A 21,208-nucleotide genomic window follows, 5' to 3' on the forward strand; every position below is an offset into this window, starting at 1 on the left:
CATTACCTCCTAAAATTTTCAACTCATTAGGCAAACATGATGATACTTTTTTTATGATGATGTTATCTTTTAAGGTGATTACTTCTAAAAAGGAAAGCAATAAATTGTCAGAGAAAGTGTGAGGACTGCTAGTAAGTGTTTCATTCCTTAGTAGGCAGCAACAGCATTATTTAACCTATACCCAGGAAGGGTAAGAAAGGGAAGAGGGCTGGTCAGGCGCGGTGGGTCACGCCTGTAATCCCAGCACTCTGGGAGGCCGAGGCAGGCGGATCACAAGGTCAGGAGATTGAGACCATCCTGGCTAACACGATGAAACCCCGTCTCTACTAAAAAATACAAAAAATTAGCCGGGCGTGGTGGCAGGCGCCTGTAGTCCCAGCTACTCGGGCGGTTGAGGCTGGAGAATGGCATGAACCCGGGAGGCGGAGCTTGCAGTGAGCTGAGATCATTCCACTGCACTCCAGCCTGGGAGACACTGAGATTCCATCTCAAAAAATAAAAATAAAAAATAAAGGGAAGAGGGCTGAAGAACTTAGTAAAGACATGCCAGATGTCAAGAATACAGCTAAGTTCCTGCCACTCTGCTTTTCCTTTCAATTTTATGGATTTTGATGAAACTGTAAGAATATCAAGTCATTCTTCATAATTTTAAAATCTGAAAATATTTAATCATGTAAATGTATTTTTTGTTAGTTAATATATATCCATTAAGTTAGGCCAAGTTGATAGGCCCACGATGGGACTCCATCCTTCTCAGTGTTAATATATCCATATTTTAACCCCTAAGTGGGATTTTCAAGGTGTGGCTTAACTATTGTTTTCTCTTTTTAAATTTAATTTTAGAGACAGGGTCTCACTATGTTGCCCAGACTGGACTAGAACTCCTGGGCTCAAGCAATCCTCAAGCCTCAACCTCCCAAGTAGCTGGGACTATAAGCATCCACTGCTATGCCTGCCTGTTTCTTTTTAAATGGTATAAGTTGTGAACTGTAGGTTTATATTCATATTCATTGAAAGCTTAAGGACATCTAGTTTGTAGTATTAGGATTGATTAAAGGGAAGGTAAAGAGTTAACCATTGTTTGAAAAACTTACAGTATTGTAGATATAAATAACAGCCCTCTTGGGCAGTATTTTGAAATGAGAATATGAGTGAGCCATAGAATTACTAGGAATATTTCACTTTTTTAGCTTCTAAGTGAAAAGGAACTATATCTTGCTCTTTAACAATCAGTTTGTTATCTCCATCTTGCAGGGAAGGATATGAGAATTTCTTTGATAAGCTCCAACAACATAGTATACCCGTGTTCATATTTTCGGCTGGAATTGGCGATGTATTAGAGGAGGTTATTCGTCAAGCTGGTGTTTATCATCCAAATGTCAAAGTTGTGTCCAATTTTATGGATTTCGATGAAACTGTAAGAATATGAAATCATTCTTCATAATTTTAAAATCTGAAAATATTTTAATCACGTAAATGTATCTGTTGTTACTTAATATATATCCAGTAAGTTAGGCCAAGTTGATAGGCCCACTGTGGGACTCCATCCTTCTCAATGTTAATATATCCATATTTTAAAAACAATGTGCCTTTCTTAAACTTTCATTCCCCAAGCTATAAACTAATAATAGTAAAACAACTTCTTCTTCTTTTTTTTTTTGTTTGAGATGGAGTCTCACTCTGTTGCCCAGGCTGAAGTGCAGTAGCATGATCTCAGCCAATTGCAACCTCTGCCTCCTGGGTTCAAGCAATTCTTCTGCCTCAACCTCTCGAGTAGCTGGGATTACAAGCGTGTGCCACCACACCCAGCTACTTTTTATATTTTTGGTAGAGATAGGGTTTCACCATGTTGGCCAAGTTGGTCTCAAATTCCTGACCACAAGTGATCCACCCCCCTTGGCCTCCCAAAGTGCTGGGATTACAGGCATGAGCCACCACACATAGCCTAAAACTTCCTTTAAATTGTTTTAATGCAGCAACTTTGAAGCCTTAACATTCATAGCTGGAAAAAAAGAAGTTAGAACTGAAATTATTTGAATAGGGTTTTCTAATCAAGACAGTATATTATGAAATACATAAACTAACATAAAATAGGATCTTTTGGTTAGAAACAAAATAAAAACTGAAAATTGAATTTTGAACTCATTTTGTTTTACCTTTTTTTTCTTTTGAGATGGAGTCTTGCTCTGTAGCCCAGGCTAGAGTGCAGTGGCATGATCTCAGCTCACTGCAACCTCCACCTCCGGGGTTCAAGCAGTTCTCCCTACCTGAGCCTCCCGAGTAGCTGGGATTACAGGTGTGTGCCACCACGCTGAGCTAATTTTTGTTTTCTTAATAGAGACGGGGTTTCACCATGTTGGTCAGGATGGTCTCAATCTCTTGACTTCATGATCTGCCCACCTCGGTCTCCCGAAGTGCTGGAATTACAGGCGTGAGCCACTGTGCCCAGCCTTCTTTTTTTTTTTTTTTTTTTTTTCCAGACAGAGTCTCACTCTGTCACCCAGGCTGGAGTGCAGTGGTGCCATCTTGGCTCACTGCACCCTCCGCCTCCCGGGTTCAGGCGGTTCTCCTTCCTCAGCCTCCCGAGTATCTGGGACTACAGGTGTGTGCTACCACACCTGGCTAATTTTTATATTTTAGTGAGGCGGGGTTTCACTGTATTGGCCAGTCTGGTCTCGAACTCCTGACCTCCAGTGATCTGTCCTCCTTGGCCTCCCAAACTGCTGGGATTACAGGCGTGAGCCACTGCGCCCGGCCTTTGTTTTACCGTTTAAAATAGTCTCTAAAAAATCATTTACTTCTCCAAGCCCTTCTTAGCTCTGGTGAATGTGATGGACTTAAGTGCTTTGAGATCTTTAGTATCAAAGATGCATTTACAAATATGATGAAATAATAGTGACATCAATTAAGAGCTCCAAAATATGAAAATCCAACAAATAGAATTTTTAAAGCCTGTTATTTCAAAAGATTTATATTTTTCATAGGGGGTGCTCAAAGGATTTAAAGGAGAACTAATTCATGTATTTAACAAACATGATGGTGCCTTGAGGAATACAGAATATTTCAATCAACTCAAAGACAATAGTAACATAATTCTTCTGGGAGATTCCCAAGGAGACTTAAGAATGGCAGATGGAGTAGCCAATGTTGAGCACATTCTGAAAATTGGATATCTAAATGATAGAGTAAGTATACAAATCTGTAATTTAATTTTCTTCCAAGAAAAAATTAGGATGAAACTTGGTAGGCAATTGTTGCCATAGTCACCTGAGAAAGTAGTTATTTTAGAGACCTTTTTTTTTTTTTTTTTTTTTTTTTTTGAGACAAGCCTATGTTACCGAGGCTAGAGTGTAGTGATGCAATCACATCTCACTACAGCCTCAACCTTCCCGGCTCAAGCATTCCTCCCACCTCAGCCCCTCAAGTAGCAGGAACTACAGGCACACACCAGTACACCTGCCTGATTTTTTTATTTTTTTGTAGAGATGAGGTCTCCCTATGTTGCCCAAGCTGGTCTCAAACTCCTGGGCTCAAGTGATCCACCAGGCCTCTCAAAGTGTTGGGATAACAGGCATGAGCCACTATGCCCAGCCAAAACATAGTTTTGATCATGCATTTTGATTGTTCTTTATACTGGTGATATTTAAAGGAGTTGAGATGCATGCTATAGGTACTGAGAAAAGGGAGGATGTGTATTCTGTAGGAGGCCTCTGTGTCTTCTACCCACTAGATGCTGGATAGCAGTCCCCTGCCGTGAGACTCAAAAATGTCCCTAGACATTAGTAAATGTTCCCTGGACAAAATCACCCCATTTGAAAACCACTGGACTGGAGAGAGAGCATTTTGGGGAGAAAAGCTACCGTGTGGAAACATGTCTGTCAGTGGGTCTTAAGAGTTTGAAATATTTCTTCATTTCAAAGATTTTTTGAAAGTGAATTTAATTTTTTGCATTTTGCCCAAGAGGTCTAACGATGAGATTCATACTGAAATTACTTGCTTCTTGGCCCTGCATGTTAATTTTCTTTTGTTCTTTTCTTGATTAGGTGGATGAGCTTTTAGAAAAGTACATGAACTCTTATGATATTGTTTTAGTACAAGATGAATCATTAGAAGTAGCCAACTCTATTTTACAGAAGATTCTATAAACAAGCATTCTCCAAGAAGACCTGTCTCCTGTGGGTGCAATTGAACTGTTCATCTGTTCATCTTGCTGAGAGACTTATTTATAATATATCCTTACTCTTGAAGTGTTCCCTTTGTATAACATATATTTTCAGACATGGTGAATGCATCAACTGGAAGCTCCTTTTTCTCCACCTCTCTCAACACACTCCTCACCTTATCTTTTAACACATTAAAAAAAAAAAATCTTAAAGCCAAAATTAGAAAAGTAACTCCCTACTTTTCCAAAGTGAATTTTGTAGTTTAATGTTATCATGCAGTTTTTGAGGAGTCTTTTACACTGGGAAAGTTTGTAGAACTTTTAAAATAAGTTTTATGAAATGGTGAAATAATATGCATGATTTTAAGTATTGCCATTTTTGTACTTTGGGTTATTATGCTGATGGTATCACCATCTCTTGAAATTGTGTTAGGTTTGGTTATTTTGGGGAAAACATACTTACCGGAAAAGAGTAGCACTTACTGTTGGAAAAAACTGGTGGTGTTTACAACGTCGCTAATCATTACAAAACATTCTGTATTGAAGCACTGATAATAAATATGAAATGAAAAGCCTTTTTAATTCTATGGTCAAAACTATCTTTATTGAGTCAAATACTTATTGAGCACCTACCATGGTGTCTTGTTTTTTTGTTTCTTTCTCTGCATCTGCCTGTCTTTTGAGATATATGAATTCTAAAATCCTTGTCATAGTGGCTATTTAGATTGAATTATTTTCAAAAATTATTAAGTCTAAAGATATTTGCAGGGAAAATTTTATATGCCCTTCAGAAAATACTGAGACCTCTGAAAATTATTTTCTCCCATTGAAAACATCAGTAAAAGGTACAAGTCTGCAAGTTTCAGAAAGAACCCGAGGCAGGAAGCAGTGGACCTAGGTCTCGTGGTGACTGAATCTGAGCAGCACTGCAACATTAGGAACCAGCATCTCTCTGTACAGTCCAGCTACCCACTCCACATCTCTGACTCTGCCTCATCATTCATCTTCAGCATTTAGACCTGCCATTGTGATAAATTTGACCCTGACTCTTACCCTTAATTCCAGATCCTATGGACACCTAAGCTATGATACACACAAAGCATGATCTGATTCGTTCTGGCCATCCAGTGTGAGCAGCAGTCTCTAGTTCAGTCAGGTGTGGCTGGAAGACAAGGTCACATGTTAGAAAACCTTTTTGTCCTCAGAATGCCCATCCTTATCCTCCACCACTCCTCCTTTTCATCATCATAAACAATGAAGCAGGCCAGGAGCAGAAGCTCACACCTGTAATCCCAGCACTTTGGGAGGCCAAGGCAAGTGGATCGCTTGAGCCTAGGAGTTTGAGACCAGCCTGGGTAACATAGGGAGACCCCCATCTCTGCAAAAAATTAGCCAGGCATGGTGGTGCGCCTGTAGTTCCAGCTACTCAGGAGGCTGAGGCGGGATGATCACCTGAGCCTGGGGAGGTTGAGGCTGCAGTGAGCTGTGATCGTGCCACTGCACTCCAGGCTGGTCAACAGAGCAAGAACCTACCTCAAAACAGCATAAAAATAATGAGGCCAGGTGCAGTGGCTCACATCTGTAATCCCAGCATTTTGGGAGGCCGAGGCGGGCAGATGACTTGAGCTCAGGAGTTCAAGACCAGCCTGGGCAACATGGCAGGACTCAGTCTCTACTAAAAATACAAAAAACTAGCCAGGCATAGTGGTGCACACCTGTGGTTCCAGCTACTCAGGAGGCTAAGGTAGGAGGATTGCTGGAGCCCAGGGGGCCAATGCTTGCAGTGAGCTGAGATCACGCCCCTGTACGCCAGCCTGGGTGACAGAGCAAGACCTGGTCTTAATAAATAAACAATGAAACAAAAATGCAATGGCAACAGGCAGACTAGATCCTGCCTAAGTGTTCCTGAAATCAAACTGAAAAATAACTTCGTGCATTAAAGCAGATAGCATGGCATGGGAGTATCAGAATTACCTGTGGGACTTTTGCACATAGGAAAAACAGTTGGGAATCTGATTCAACAATAACTCTTTACCCCTGTATTGCAATCAGAGCTTATATTGGCTATTTCTAAAAGGTGTTTATAATATGCTTCCATGAATAAGTATATTGCATGTTGTAAATCTAAAGAACACTGAAGTCATGACCTACATTCTGGTCATGGCTCAGCCCCTTACTAAGACTGCAGGTTCGGTCACCTCCCTATACAATGAATGCCATAAGAACATGCACTCCCTAAGGCCCCTTCTAGCCAATTCCATAAATTGAGTCTCATGCTTCTCCCATTATGTTTATTAACCTATCACATCTCACTGCCACCTGATGCTACTGAAATTTAAAATATTTGCATTTGAGTTCAGTTTTCAGACCAGTTTAGCCATTAGGAGTGTGACCAGGACAGATTATTGAGCCTGTGTCCCAGTTTGCTCATCTATTAAGTGAAGATGGTGATATAGCTTCTAGATTCATAAGAAGTAGATATGCTCATCTTTTATGTATACGTTTGAAACTTATGTATGCATTTAAAACAGCACAGGTATTCAATATTGTTAGGTAGAATCCATCCACAAATGTATAAGCTGTTGTATCCCCCAGTACAGCATTTGGTTGAATCAATGAAATGGAATGATCTTTTGCAGCCCCGGCAAATATTGGTAGTGTATGGTGACTACCACATTCTCTAACGAGCCTAGCATTAGCCAATGGTTTTATTCAACTTTAAATTTTACTTTATGAAATAAAGCAATTTTGAGGGCTAGAGCTAACAATTTTGACAAAACTGGAAAAAATGAAAACAACCATCAGCAATACTAGCTCATTCCGGAGTGATTTCACAAGAAATCTACCTTCCATGTTCTACTTCATAGTCACCCAAATTTTGGTAGATGACCGAAAGTCTGTTTAACCGGCCTTCAGTTTCAGTTTTCTCTTTAATATACCCTAGGGAAAATCAGCAAGGAAAAGATCAATGTAATCTTGAATGACTAATCCTGAAACTTCTCCAGAGTTACCCAGAGAGTCAACAGTCATGCTGCTCTTTGTACTTAGTCTGGTGTTTCAGTACCAGTTTAACAGATAAAAAGTGATCAAGGTGCAAGGGACACAGCTTTGAAGTAGTCATATCTGGATCTGAATCTGTGATTCTGTCATCTGGAATAAGTTTCTAACTTCTCCAAGCCTTAGTTTTTTCATCTGTAAAGGGGAGTATTAACTAGAGATGAGGATTAAATGAAAAGTCACTTACTCAAGTCTCTATGTTGTGCTGAGTTCTAGGGAAACAATAGTTAACAAATCAGAACTGGACGCGGTGGCTCATGCCTATAAAATCCCAGCACTTTGGGAGGCCGAGGCGGGTGGATCACCTGAGGTCGGGAGTTCGAGACCAGCCTGACCAACATGGAGAAACCCCGTCTCTACTAAAAATACTAAAATTAGCTGGGCATGGTGGTGCACCCCTGTAATCCCAGCTACTCGGGAGGCTGAGGCAGGATAATCACTTGCACCCGGGAGGTAGAGGTTGCAGTGAGCTGAGATTGCGCCTTTGCACTCCAGCCTGGGCAACAACAGTTGCCTCTGTCCCCTCTGCCCCCCCCAAAAAAAAATCAGACATGCTTCCTGCCCTCATGTAGCTTCCATTCCTAGTAGATCAAACAGGAGGAAAAAGTAGCAATTATGAATATGGTAAATGGCTATGAAGAAAACACAAATGACAGACCTATTTTATTTATTATTATTATTATTATTATTATTATTATATATTTTTGAGATGGAGTCTCACTCTGTCGCCCAGGCTGGGGTGCAGTGGCACGGATCTCAGCTCACTGCAAGCTTCACGCCATTCTCCTGCCTCAGCCTCCCGAGTAGCTGGGACTACAGGTGCCCGCCACCACGCCAGGGTAATTTTTTGTATTTTTAGTAGAGACGGGATTTCACCGTGTTATCCAGGATGGTCTCGATCTCCTGACCTCGTGATCTGCCCGCCTCAGCCTCCCAAAGTGTTGGGATTATAGGCGTGAGCCATCACGCCCAGCCAACAGAGACCTATCTTAGATATAGTGGTCAGAAGAAGCTCTTCTCAGGTGATACTTAGGCCAAAGTCAGAAGGATAAGGAGCTAGTCATGTGAGGAGTTGAGGGAGAAGCATTCCCAGGAGAGGGAACAGGGTGTGTGAAGGTCCTAAGTGAGAAAGTTTTAGGGCATTTGAAGAACTGAGAGCTGGTTTAACAGTATTATGAACAAAGGGAAGAATGGCATCAGGTGTTGAACAGGAAGTAGGTGGGTGCCAGATCATGGAGGGCTTTATAAATCATAAGAACTCTGGTTTTTCTCTCCTTGCAAAGGAGAGGCAGGATCACTGATGCCATGTGGGGAAGGGACTAGTGAGGGCAGATAAACTCAAGCACACCAGTTGGGGGGCTATTACAGCTGTTCCAGTTAGAAATAATGGTCGGTTTTGGGGGCTGGGGCTGTGGAACGGGAGAGAAGTGGGTCATTTCCAGGAGTAGCTTAGAGACAGAATTGACAAAACTTGCTGTTGGCTTAAACATGTAAAATGAGAGAGCAGGGGGTCGCTGATGTCTGCTTTGGACACATGGGTGCCAGGGAAGATGGAGAGGAATAGGCTTGGTGGTGTTGGGAAGGGAGTGGGAACAGACATGCTATTTTGGACATACAAAATTTGACATGTGAGACATACAAGAGAAGATACCAAATAGACAGACTAGAGCTCAAAGGAGAAATCTGAGCAGGAACTATAAATGTGGGTGTTGTCTGCATTTAAATGAGATTTAAATATGGCCAGTGTCAGCTGGAAGAAATTGCCTGACCAATCAAAATTCCAACATTAAGCATGGAAACCACACACAAACTATTAATAAGCAGAAATGTTTTATATCTGCATCTAGCAAGAAATAATCGGAAACAGTACTATTTTGTTTTTTGAGACGCAGGGTCTCCCTCTGCCCAGGCTGGAGTGCAGTGGCACTATCAGGGCTTACTGCAGCCTTGAGCTCCCAGCCTCGAGTGATCCACCTCAACCTCCCGAGTAGACTGCAGGTGTGCACCACCACGCCTGGCTACTTTTTGAAATTTCTGTTAGAGATAAGCTCTCTCTGTGCTGCCCAGGATTGTCTCAAACTCCTGGGCCCAAGCGATCCTCCCACCTTGGCCTCCCAAAGTGGTGGGATGACAGGCGTGAGTCACTGCACCCCGCCCAGTATTCTTATTAAGTAAAAACTCCAGATCCCTGAGAGAGTGAAGGGGAAAAGGCTTCAAAAAAAGCAACTTTGTCCCTGGAAACCTGAGATAGTAAAGTAACAGATGGGGGCAGGGACCAGTGTTTATGTATAGTCTTGCAGTTAAATCTATTTCCCTGCCAAAATGAATTTTTTTCCTATCTTTTAAGTATTTGGACAAAATTATAAAGTCATAAATAATCAGAGATCAAAACTCACTGGTTTTAACAAAATGGTGCCTATTGCTTATATTTGCAGGCGGCCTAGTTGTGTCAAACATATTCAGATGTCATGTTCATGTTCTAGACTCTCATCCCACAGTAGGTATCAATGACCCAGTTCAAATCTGTGTAGATCCTGAGTTAGGTGGTCACAATATAGTACCTATCAATAAATGTTCCTGTCAGAAGGTCCAGAGGCTGGCCAGGCGCAGTGACTCACCTGTAATCCCAACGCTTTGGGAGACAGAGGTGGGAGGATCACTTGAGGCCAAGAGTTCAAGAGACCACCCTGGGCAACATAGCGAGTCCCATCTTGGCAAAAAAATTTAAAATAGCTGGGCGTGGTGGCACCTGTCTGTGGTCCCAGCTACTCAGGAGGCTGAGATGAGAGGATTGCTTGAGCCCAGGAGGTCAAGGCTGCAGTGAACTGTGGCTGCACAATTGTACTCCAGCCTGGGTGACAAACCTTGTCTCAAAAAAGAAAAAAAATGTGCTGTATCAGGTGAGAAGTGATTTAGAAAACAAAAACAAAAATTGCTGTGTGGCATCTCTACCCTGTACTTGGCCCCTTATTTAGTATTTACAGCCTTGTTGGCAGAACTATAGCCCATAACCATAATGTAAATAGAAGCAAGTGTTGCAGCCATAGCACAAAGTGGGGCCAGCTAAGCAGCTTCCCCTTGCAGACAGTGAACGCGCCTCATCACTGAATGCCCTCCTCGGCAACAGGAAGAATGGAAGTGCCTCGGCAGAACTCAACAGGCCAAAGCTTCTTATTCCTGAAGTTCTAAGGTCCATGTTCTTTTTTTCTTTAGAGTCTGGGTTTCGCTCTGTTGCACAGACTGGAGGGCAGCAGTGCAATCACAATTCACTGCAGCCTTACTTTCCCGGGCTCAAGCAATCCTCCCTCCTCGGCCTTCCAAGTAGCTAGGACTACAGGCACGTGCCACCTTGCGCAGCTAAGTTTTAAAATTTTTTTAGAGATGGGGTCTTGCTATATTACCCAGGCTGGTCTCGAATTCCTGGCCTCCCAAAATACTGGGATTACAGGCATGAACCACTGCCCTGGCCAAGAAACTTATTTCTGATTCAGCCCATCTGTTTCCACCATCACAGAAAACAGCCAGTGAAGAAATTCAAGCAGGTAAATAAAAATCTGGGGTAGAGAATAAGCACAAGGTTTTTCTCTTCATAAGGCGGGTAAGGCTAATGAGGTCAAATGCATTCCAAAGTTCTCAGTTCAAGTTAGCAAGAAGCAAAAAAACAAATTTTTTTTCTTTTTCTTTTTGAGAAATAGTCTTGCTCTGTCGCCCAGGCTGCAGTGCAGTGGCACTATATCGGCTTACTGCAGCCTCTGCCTCCCGGGTTCAAGCAATTTTCCTGCCTCAGCCTCCTGAGCAGCTGCGATTACAGGCGCCCACCACCACGCCTGGCTAATTTTTTGTTGTTGTTGTTATTTTTAGTACAGACGAGTTTTCACCATGTTGGCCAGGCTGGTCTTGAACTCCTGAACCTCAAATGATCCACCGACCTCAACCTCTCAAAGCGCTAGGATTACAGGCATGAGCCACTGCACATGGCCAACATTTGCTTTTAAACAGCAATTGTATGTCTATATAATACATATATTTTATGTATATTAAAATCATTGCTTTTAAATATATAATTGCACTACACACACACACACACACACACACACACACACACACACACACACAGTTTCTCATGTACCAGTTATTCTCCATTTGCTCCCACCCACCCTATCCCCATCTCAGATTCATTCTCCACCTTTCTCTGCACCCAAGAGGCTGACGTCTGAGAACTCGTCTCTGAGCTCCTCTTACCCTCGCTTCCAACATGGTTTCACTAATAGGACCAGTGGCAGGCATCAGAGAATGGGGGCACAGCGGGGATGGGGCATTTGTCCCTCGCTCTGCTGCAGTGTCAGCTGTACTGCTAGTGGTGGCTGCATCCCTCTGGGATGCCTCTAGGCAGCCCTTCCTGTGCTGCTCCCACTGCCTCCTCTTGAGCCCTCAGGCCCTGGTAGTAGCAGCCTCCTGCAGTGGCCAACACTGCTGTCACCGGCACTCAACATCCTCAGTTTCCCCAGCCCCGCCCACACTCTAAACAGTCCTTTCCTTAGCTTCTCTTCAGGAGTCCCGGAGGAGGGCCAGGACCCTGACTCACACTCCCTAGAAGTAGAACGCGCTCCCTCAGTAACTGCAGCGAAGTTCTGCTGTTTTCATCAAGGGGATTCTGACTGCATGGGGCATTCTCGCAGGTCTTTAGCCTTCCAATAAAACATCAGAAAAGCAGGTAATATAATTCAACATTTCATATCAGAAAAGATCAGCTTTCCAACATTTATTCCATTGAATGAGTGCACAGCATTTTCATGAACTACCTCAGGGCTACATCAGTACAAAATAGTTTAAATTAGTAAAATAAAGTAGTTTCAAAGGGAAATCATTGACGACTTCAGGATAAGTGCCACCACCATTTGGGAACAGAGGATAGAAGGTAGCCACGTGGTTATTCCATGATGCAGGAATCAGGCCGGCAGGTGGACTGTCATTGCTGTCTTATAGCAGCTGGCCTCTGCCTTCAGGGTACCACCCTCTCCAGGACACAAATGGGCAGCAGAAAAATGTCACCTTGTTGATGCTCAGCAGCTCATCTATTGGGACGAAACTTCCATCTCGGCCAAGGGAAATACTCTGTTGAGTGACCAGCGGGGCCCCGCCCCCAGCCCTATTTATCTTATCAATATGGTTCAGGGAGGATAAAAAAGGGTGTTCTATGGGATAGAAAGGTGGGAATAAGAAAAAGCTAAGTGGCTGGGCACGGTGGTTCACGCCTGTAATCCCAGCACTTTGAGAGGCTGAGGTGGGCAGATCACAAGGTCAAGAGATCGAGACCATCCTGGCCAAATGGTGAAACTCCATCTCTACTAAAAATAGAAAAATTATCTGGGTGTGGTAGTGCACACCTGTAGTCCCAGCTACTCAGGAGGCTGAGACAGGAGAATCACTTGAATACGGGAGGCGGAGGCTGCAGTGAGCCAAGATGGTTCTGCAGTGAGCCGAGATGGCGCCACTGCACTCCAGCCTGGCGACAAAGCGAGACTCTGTCTCCAAAAAAAAAAAAAGAAAGAAAGAAAAAGCTAAGCAGATGACCTTATGTGGCAAACGCGGAATCAAATTCTCTATTTGTGGTCCGAGATGCCTTTTCCTGGCCCAGTTTTCTCTCCAAAAGGCTCTTTTAACTTAACTCCAAGTTATACACTATTAACGGGAAGCCCACAGTGGGGCAGGGTGTGATGAGCTGGAAAAGCATGATGTGTGTGTGCGTGTGCCAGGGTGGGCCATGATCAGAGTTTGCACAGGCTGCTGGGAAGAGCCATGGCTGTCTGCTGGGAACCCTGCTGGGGCAAGCAAGCCCTTTGACTCTCCTGCCCATCTCAAGAATATTTCTAAAATGTCTTAACCAGCAAGTTAAAAAAAATTTAACCCTCTTTATATAGATACCCTGGACACCTTTTCTTATGGTTCCTCCAAGATGATAACTTCCATCTGACACTATATTCCTTTAATAACAAAATTTCCCAGAAGGCTCACAAATCATGGTTGGCAGTGCAGCCTTTTCAATACTGGACACATCCCGTGCTAAGGCTCTCTGCAAAGATTTTGTTTACTATCACTGGCAATCGGCCTAAACTTCTCACCCCATGTATCAACCCACCCCGATGTGTACACCAGGTACTATGTGACCCACCTACTACTGGCTAATGATGCACCTTCTGAAAGACCCTTGCACCCTCACTGCACGCTCTGCCACGACAAGTGGCTTGGTGTCACGTACTCCCTGGCACCATCTGGTTCGTGCCAGGTTTAGAGTTCATCGTGTTTGGCTTCCTGGTCTTTGAGTTTAAATTCCTCGGCCGTGACCTTCCCATCTCCATTCCGGTCCTGGTTGGTGAACATATTCTTCACAACCAGCTCAGCATCAAAGCCAGGAGCGAGTTTCCCTTTGCCAGATGCCACCTGGGCGTGAATGTACTCTGAGAACTGGAAAAGAAGGGGACAGGAAAGACCATGAGTTCAGCCACCGTGAACGCCAGGTCTGGGGCCAGAAACAGAGCAGTCTGGGGGTGACAGGGCTGGAACTTGAGTCTGGGCTACCAACACAGACAAGATCTTTTTGGCAGCTACATGACCTATGACCTGTGTTTCGTTTTGTTTTTTTCTCTAAATGCAGGTGAAAACCCCTTGTACTAAATAACTCCAAGAGCCCGTATTATTCAGGTAGCCAATACCCAGCAGCCGTCAGAGCTATCCCTTCTCCCCACTTAGTTCCCTACCAAAGGCTGACCCCCACGACCACCCAACACTGTAAGAACATTCTCGGATGCATGCACTCATTCATATGATCAAAACATATGGTCTCCTATGTGCCGAGCACTGTTCTAGATCTTGAAATATATCAATACACAAACAAACACCCTGTGCCTGTAAGGCTTGCATTCTAGTGGAAAGACAGACAATTAGACATGAACATAAAAATAGGTAAATGACACATTAAGTTACAAAGTGAAATGCTCCAGAAAAAAATCAAAAAGCGGAGCTCAGTAAGGATGAGAGAAAAGGATGAAATGTTCAATTCAGTGGTCAGGATAAAACTTTAAGGGGAAGGGAAGATCTGTGCAAAGGCTTGAAAGATGAGAAGGAAAGGGCCGAACAAGTTCTCTGGGGCAGATGTCTCCTGAGCAGAGAGGGCAGCTGGTGCCAGGGCTCAAGGTGGACGCATGCCTGGCTGGTCACAGACAGCGCTGGGGGCGGGTGTGGCCGGGTAAAGTGGGCAGAGGGAGACAGCCGGCGAGGAGGTTACAGCGAGCAGAAAGTGCGGAGTCTTCACAGGCTACTGTGAGGCCCTGGAGACAGGGGCCTCGGCAGGTCTGACCCAGCTTCTGTGTGAGAACGGCCACTGTGAGTGCAGGAAGAGCTTCATGAACACCACTGCTGTGATGTGACCCGGGAAAGAGATGACAGACCCCCGGCTAAGATGCTACACGGTGGAGGTGGTGAGAAGTGTCAGGTTCTGCATGTGCTCTCAAGGTAGAGCTGGAATGATTTCCTGAGGATTATTATGGCCTACGAGAGAAAGAGAGGAGTCAGAGATTACCAAGTGCTCTCGCCTGAGCCACTGGAGGCCAGTGATGCCACTGACTGCGATGGAAAGGCTTTGGGTAAAGGAGGCTCCAGGGGCGGGGTGTGCAGGTGGATAGCAGGGGGTTCCGTAAATGAGGACATCAAGCAGGCAGCTGAACACATGAGTGTGAAATGCAGAGAGAAGCCTGGACTGGAGCTACAAATTCAGACGCCATCAGGATATGGACCCAATAAGACCACCAAGCGAGTGACTTAAAGACGGAGAAAACAACAAACTTAGCCCAGGGTACTCCAACATGAAGAGATCGGGGACAAGAGGCCTGAGAGGGACGTACCAGGGAGGTAGAAGGAACACCATGAAGTGTGGTGTCCTGGAAGCCAGAGAAACACGCATCCTGTAGCTGTGTTGAAGTAAGAGGAGCGTGAGAGCTGACCACTGGATTCTGCAATACGGAAGACACTGGCCACCCTGGCAAGGCTGGGCTCAGAGGCGTGCAGGGACAAATGTCAGAAAGGAGTGGGTTTAAGAGAAACTAGGAGGAGAGGAATTAGAGGCAAGAAGGACACACAATTCTTTTGAAGTTTTTGCTGGAAAGGAAAGTAATGAGAGAACTAGAAAGACACATCCAGGGAAGGGAAAATAACAGCACATTTGTATGCAAATGACAATGATCCAGAAGTGCTGAAGATGTGGAGAGAGAGAGGAAAAGGCTGGAGGACTTTCAGTAGCAGACGTGGAAGAGGCAGGGAGCTGGAATTCCCCAGGCGTGGAGCAAAACAGACGGTTCTATTGCCCAGCTTCACAAAGAGGTGTGTGGTCCTGGCTCAAACCACTGAGTAGCTGTGTGACCTTGGACAAATCATTTACCTTCTCTGTGCACAGTTTCTTCTAAAAAACAGCTGTTGTGAGGGCCGAACCAGAGAATACACTGAAGACACTCAGCACACACAGGCAGGCAGTGAGCACCCAGTAACAAGAACTAAATACACACTGTGTGCCCTGGAATCAAGCCCTGCACCTCTCAGGGACTTGGTTTCTTCAGAGAGGAATGGTGAGCTTCCACAGAGAGGGCGTGTGTAAAAGTGCTTGGCACATGAGTGTGCTGGCCATCTCACAAGCCCTCCAGCCCACTGGCCTCACCCTGAGAAGGCCTCGCCTTCAGGACCAGCCCCATGGCCTCACCAGGCTCCCTGAGCTGTTCGGTCTCACCTTCCTACAAAGGCCAGTTAGTTACCTCTTCCAGGAGGACTTCTCCGTTGCCATCCTTGTCAATTTCTTCAAAGAGGTTGGGTGACACCTCACCATTCCATATGAACATGTACCCCTCGGGTAGGCCGGCCACCAGCTCCAGCAACTCAATGTCAAACACCAATACGGCACTGCCAGGCACTTCTCCATCTGTCCAGGTGACAGGAGCAGGAGGTGGTGTCAGCTGGCAGGCAGCAGTCAAACCCATCAACCAGCACCCACCCAACCTCCAGCAGCCTCACTCAGGGTGGGACTTCTGACCAAAGCAAGAAAGCAGAGCAAAGGCTAGTCACTTTCTCACTGTAGGCCCGTTAATGAGTCATGAAATCAGTTTAAAGGGTGGTGACCAGCATTTTGTTATTTTTTAAATTAAGGAATAGAATAGAGGCCAGGCATGATGGCTCATGCCTATAATTCCAGCACTTTGAGAGGCCAACTCGGGCAGATCACTTGAGATTAGGAGTTCAAGACCAGCCTGGTCAACATGGTGAAACCCCATCTCTACTAAAAATACAAAAATTAGCTGGGTGTGGTGGTGGGCACCTGTAGTCTCAGCTACTCAGGAAGCTGAGGCACAAGAATTGCTTGAACCAGGGAGGCAAACACTGCAGTGAGCTGAGATCGTGCCATTGCACTTCAACCTGGGCGACCAAGTGAGACTCCATCTCAAAAAAAAAAAAAAAAAAAAAGAATGGAACAGAATACTTTTTACCTGTAGAAAAGATAGGTATTGGCCAGGCGCGGTGGCTCAAGCCTGTAATCCCAGCACTTTGGGAGGCCGAGATGGGCGGATCACGAGGTCAGGAGATCGAGACCATGCTGGCTAACACGGTGAAACCCCGTCTCTACTAAAAAATACAAAAAATTAGCCGGGCGAGGTGGCGGGCGCCTGTAGTCCCAGCTACTTGGGAGGCTGAGGCAGGAGAATGGCGTGAACCCAGGAGGCGGAGCTTGCAGTGAGCTGAGATCCGGCCACTGCACTCCAGCCTGGGCGGCAGAGCGAGACTCCATCTCAAAAAAAAAAAAAAAAAAGAAAAGATAGGTATTGTGTCATGAAACTTGAGCTTCAATTTTATATATAAAACTAAAAGTAATGCTCACTTTAGCAACACATACTAAAATTGGAACCATACAGAGAAGAATAGCATGACCCCCGTGCAAACAGGACATGCAAATTTGTGATGTGTTGATTAAAAAGAAATAAATAAATGTGTATATGTGTAAATTATATGTTATATAGAATACAGATTGGGAAATAAGATGTATTTCTTACTGCATGTCTTGTTGAAAAAAGTTTGAAAGCTGCTTGTAGAGACTACAATACAATGGTAAAACTTTTAAGTAAATCTAACAGCAGAACTTTTAGAATCAGAACCATATGCCCAAAGATGATGATCCAAGATTTGACTGTAAGCACAAATTCAAGAACAGTGTATACAGTATAGGCCCAAAGAAGTTATCAAAGTATGGAATATATAAAGGTAATGTGTATTATTCCAAATTATTATATCTTATCTAGAGTATACGTTATATATAATATGTTATATATTATAATTATTAATAATATATCACAGAAAAAGTCTTAAAGAATATACAAAAATTTTTTTTTTTTCTGAGGTGGAGTCTTGCTCTGTTGCCCAGGATGGAGTGCAGTGGTGCGATCTCTGCTCACTGCAAGCTCTGCCTCCCGGGTTCACACCATTCTCCTGCCTCAGCCTCCCAAGTGGCTGGGATCATAGGTGCCCGTCACCATGCCTGACTAATTTTCTGTACTTTTAGGAGAGACGGGGTTTCACCGTGTTAGTCAGGATGGTCTGGATCTCCTGACCTCGTGATCCGCCCACCTTGGCCTCCCAAAGTGCTGGGATTACAGGCATGAGCCACCGCACCCAGCCAGAATATACAACAATTTTTAAAGGGTTTCTTCTGGGATTGGTAGGAAGAACAAATGTACTTTACAATTCTTTTACAGGAAAAAAATATCAATCCACAGTGCCTATAATTGTTACCAGTTAGCTCTTCCTATCTCCTCCATGTCCGGATATCAGCAGTGTGAAAACACTGAAAAGAAGGGGTTCCTGGGGCCAGGCACGGTGGCTCACACCAGTAATCCCAGTGCTTTGGGAGGCCCAAGCAGGAGAATCGCTTGAGCCCAGGAGTTAAGACCAGCATGGGAAAGATAGTGAGGCTCTGCCTCTAAAAAATAAAAAATTAGCCAGGTGAGGTGGTGCATGCCTGTAGTCCCAGCTACTCGGGAGACTGAGGTGGGAAGATTGCTTGAGCCCAGGAGTTCAAGGCTGCAGTTAGCCGTGATGGTGCCACTGCACTCCAGCCTGGGTGATAGAGAGAGACCCTGTCTCTGAAACAAACAAACAAACCAACAAAAAAAGTTATTGAATCCCCATGTGGAGGACACACTGTGGCTGAAATGATGGAGTAAAACATAACGACCGTGAGGATGAGGGAAAGCCAGTATTTCCAGCACTTGCAACTAATCTCTCCCAAAAGAAACTGTCTTGGACAGCCTACAGGCTCAGAAGTGAAAAGCAACGGCCTACAGCATTCCACCTGTCCCAGGAAACAGTTCCAGAAGGATGTGCTCAGTCTGACCCCAGAGAAACCTCCCAGGCAGCTCCCCCCAGGGACACCTCCCACACATGGGTCTGAAGATCCAAGATCCAAGATTTATTTCACGCAAACTGGTTCTTTCTCAAGAGGGTAATGGAGCATTGACGTGGCTCACTGAATTCACAGGGGTCTCTAAACAAAAATGCTAAATCATTTTTTAAAAATAGAAACCACACACTCTTTGGGTATTACATGTAAGAAGCATGCTGTGATTCTAACTATGGCACCCCAAAAAGCACAAAATTCCGATAGTAAGCGGGCCCCAAACACCCTTGAATACTGTTGCTCACTCACCCACGCCAGCTTCCCCATAGCCCAAGTGGGGCGGAATGATCACGGTCCGTTTCTCGCCAACGCACATCTCTCTGAGACCCATGTCCATTCCCAACACAACTTGCCCAGATCCCAGAACGATATTGTAAGTTTTGCCTAAATTCCACCTAAAATGAAACAGAAGAGCCTCATGTTAGGTCACCATCCCGCTGGCACTGAGAGTGTTCCCATGAGAAGAACACATCACTGCCAGGATATTTCTACCAAAGATATAAAAATCCCTATCTAATCACGGGGAAACATCAGACAAACACAAATCGGGGTACATGCTGAAAAATGTCTGGCTGTCATCTTCAAAACTGTCAAGGCCATGAAAATCCAGGCAAGACTGTGGAAGTTCCAGAGTGGACAAGCATAGTGGAATGAGGTCCTTTTTTCTTGAGCCCAGGAGGTGGAGGCTGCAGTGAGCCAAGATCGCGCCCCTGCACTCCAGCCTGGGTGACAGAGTGAGACTGTCTCAAAAACAAAAACAAAACAAAAAACCCTGGGTTTTGGATTTAGCAAGACCTGAGCTGGATTCCTGGTTCTGCCACTTAATTTGACCCTGAGAAATGTAATCTCTCAGTTACTTTATCTATGAAACGGAGACAACAAATATAGCTATCTCACAGGGATGTTTCAAATCACAAATAACATGTTATGCTTGGCACAGTGGAGAGGAAGTACAAAGGGCTCAATAAATGTTTGGCCTTGAGGTGTAAAGTGCTTATGTCTGTAACAGTCCAAGACTGGGAAAAAAAAAAAAAAAAAGACCACCAAGAGTTTAATTATCCTTGATGGCCATGGACCTCGGGAAGCCAGTTAAAAAAAAGTTTGCTCTATCACTTCAGTCACTACTAAAAATAAATCTACTCCAAAATCTATGCCATTCCTATCACTTCCTAAAGGCAAACAGCGTGTATGTTCTTTACTCCAAGGAGAAAAGATCCCTGACCCCCTTGATGCCTATGAGCAGCTGGTGACAACATGGACGGGTGCCCCTTTGGGTCACATCCTCTTCTCAGGCTTTCCGGCCTCCCCTGGGCCCAGGGCAGCTGCTTCTTTCCCTTCTCCAGCTGATTACCAGCAAACCGAGACAGGGTTTGTGTTTTCCCACCTGGGAGGAACCCGAAACAAAGCCAACTCCGGTGAGGGATGCCTTGTGGGAGGGAGCCAACTCCCACTGCCTGCCTTTCTCTGGGGCTACTCCAGTTGCAAAGTCTTATGACAGAATATTCCAGAACTCACTTAGTCATCCAGGAATGCATGTTTCTTCTTCCTCCTTGAAGCCAGTTTAAACACGCACGCATAAGAAAATCCTCCAAGCAAACAATTTGTTGTCATGTATCATCTCTGAACACACCACTCATTCTTTTTCCTCGGGTCCTGTGATTTTCTTTTTTTCTCTTTTGGGCAGTGTTTCTCTCAAACACCGTCCTCACTCCCGCTGCGTGCTTCCTGGCCCCATCCACCGCAGGCCTGCAGCTTCCTGCCTGCTTCACCCTCCCCGGCTCACTCCTATTCCCCTACTCCCCTCCTCCCCTCTAGGTAGCAGCTGCTGCCTCAGTCCTGATGAATGGGACCCAGCCCACACAGGGCTCCAGTTGGGATCAGATAGGCAGGTGCCGGCCAAGCTTTCCATTAGCCCACTATTCTGAAGCTCACACCAGGAAGACACCAGCAGGGACGCCAGCCGCTACTCTTCCGCTGCAGCTTTACATGTAATACAGAGGCTCTCAGAGTACAAAATGCACTTCCTGATAAGGAGCCCTGGCTCATGTGGCTCCCGAGTGCTCTGCCAGGATATTATGAGTCCTCCAAACACAAGCAGGAGGCAGGGAGACCGACTCTCCCTGCCCCGCGTGAGAAGCAGATCCTGGACCCTCCCGAGAAGGAATTCCTTTGTTCATTCCCCACGCCCACTTCCCCTTTCCTCAGCCTCAGAATCAGAGGACAGGAATATGAACATCAGCAGGAGCAGTGACAGCAGCCACGGACCTTACAGACCCTTCTAACCTCATGGACCATTTTCACTCTTAGGAGCTCACTTGATTTAAAAGCACTGCAAGCCATGCCCCTTCCCTGCGGCCCTGCCTCCCGCTAGCTTTCAATAACCAACGGTTGGGATTTCTTTGCAAGGTCTGTTGTAAGCCAGGTCCCTGTAAATCTGGGCCCTGGAAGCTATGCACATATTTCACTGATTCTAAAATGCGTATTTTTTCACAGTGTAACCT

General features: G+C 45.0%; 2 protein-coding genes and 1 non-coding gene across 8 annotated transcripts in view; 2 read left to right on the top strand and 1 right to left on the bottom strand.

The window, feature by feature from the left end:
* NT5C3A (5'-nucleotidase, cytosolic IIIA) overlaps positions 1-4,744 on the top strand; it is a 49,567-nt gene extending 44,823 nt beyond the window's left edge. For all 6 annotated transcript variants that reach the window (XM_005549838.3, XM_005549835.4, XM_065540999.2 and 3 more), the window contains 3 exons: positions 1,255-1,417; positions 2,985-3,185; positions 4,044-4,744. In XM_005549838.3, coding sequence (XP_005549895.1) covers positions 1,255-1,417; positions 2,985-3,185; positions 4,044-4,145 — 466 coding nt within the window. In that variant the 3' untranslated portion in view covers positions 4,146-4,744. The remainder of the gene's footprint in view (positions 1-1,254; positions 1,418-2,984; positions 3,186-4,043) is intronic.
* Positions 4,745-11,966: 7,222 nt separating this feature from the next.
* The window catches only part of FKBP9 (FKBP prolyl isomerase 9), a 51,179-nt gene continuing 41,937 nt past the window's right edge, over positions 11,967-21,208 (bottom strand). Inside the window, exons 8-10 of the mRNA XM_005549834.4 lie at positions 18,957-19,102; positions 16,021-16,184; positions 11,967-13,684 (exon numbers count right to left, since the gene is read on the bottom strand). Of these exons, the coding sequence (XP_005549891.3) occupies positions 13,508-13,684; positions 16,021-16,184; positions 18,957-19,102 (487 nt within the window). The 3' untranslated portion in view covers positions 11,967-13,507. The remainder of the gene's footprint in view (positions 13,685-16,020; positions 16,185-18,956; positions 19,103-21,208) is intronic.
* On the top strand, positions 17,130-17,232 carry LOC123572605 (U6 spliceosomal RNA). The gene has a single exon (XR_006697170.2). It is a non-coding gene; the product is annotated as a U6 spliceosomal RNA (small nuclear RNA).

Source organism: Macaca fascicularis, chromosome 3, assembly GCF_037993035.2.
Source record: "Macaca fascicularis isolate 582-1 chromosome 3, T2T-MFA8v1.1".
Taxonomy (NCBI): domain Eukaryota; kingdom Metazoa; phylum Chordata; class Mammalia; order Primates; family Cercopithecidae; genus Macaca; species Macaca fascicularis.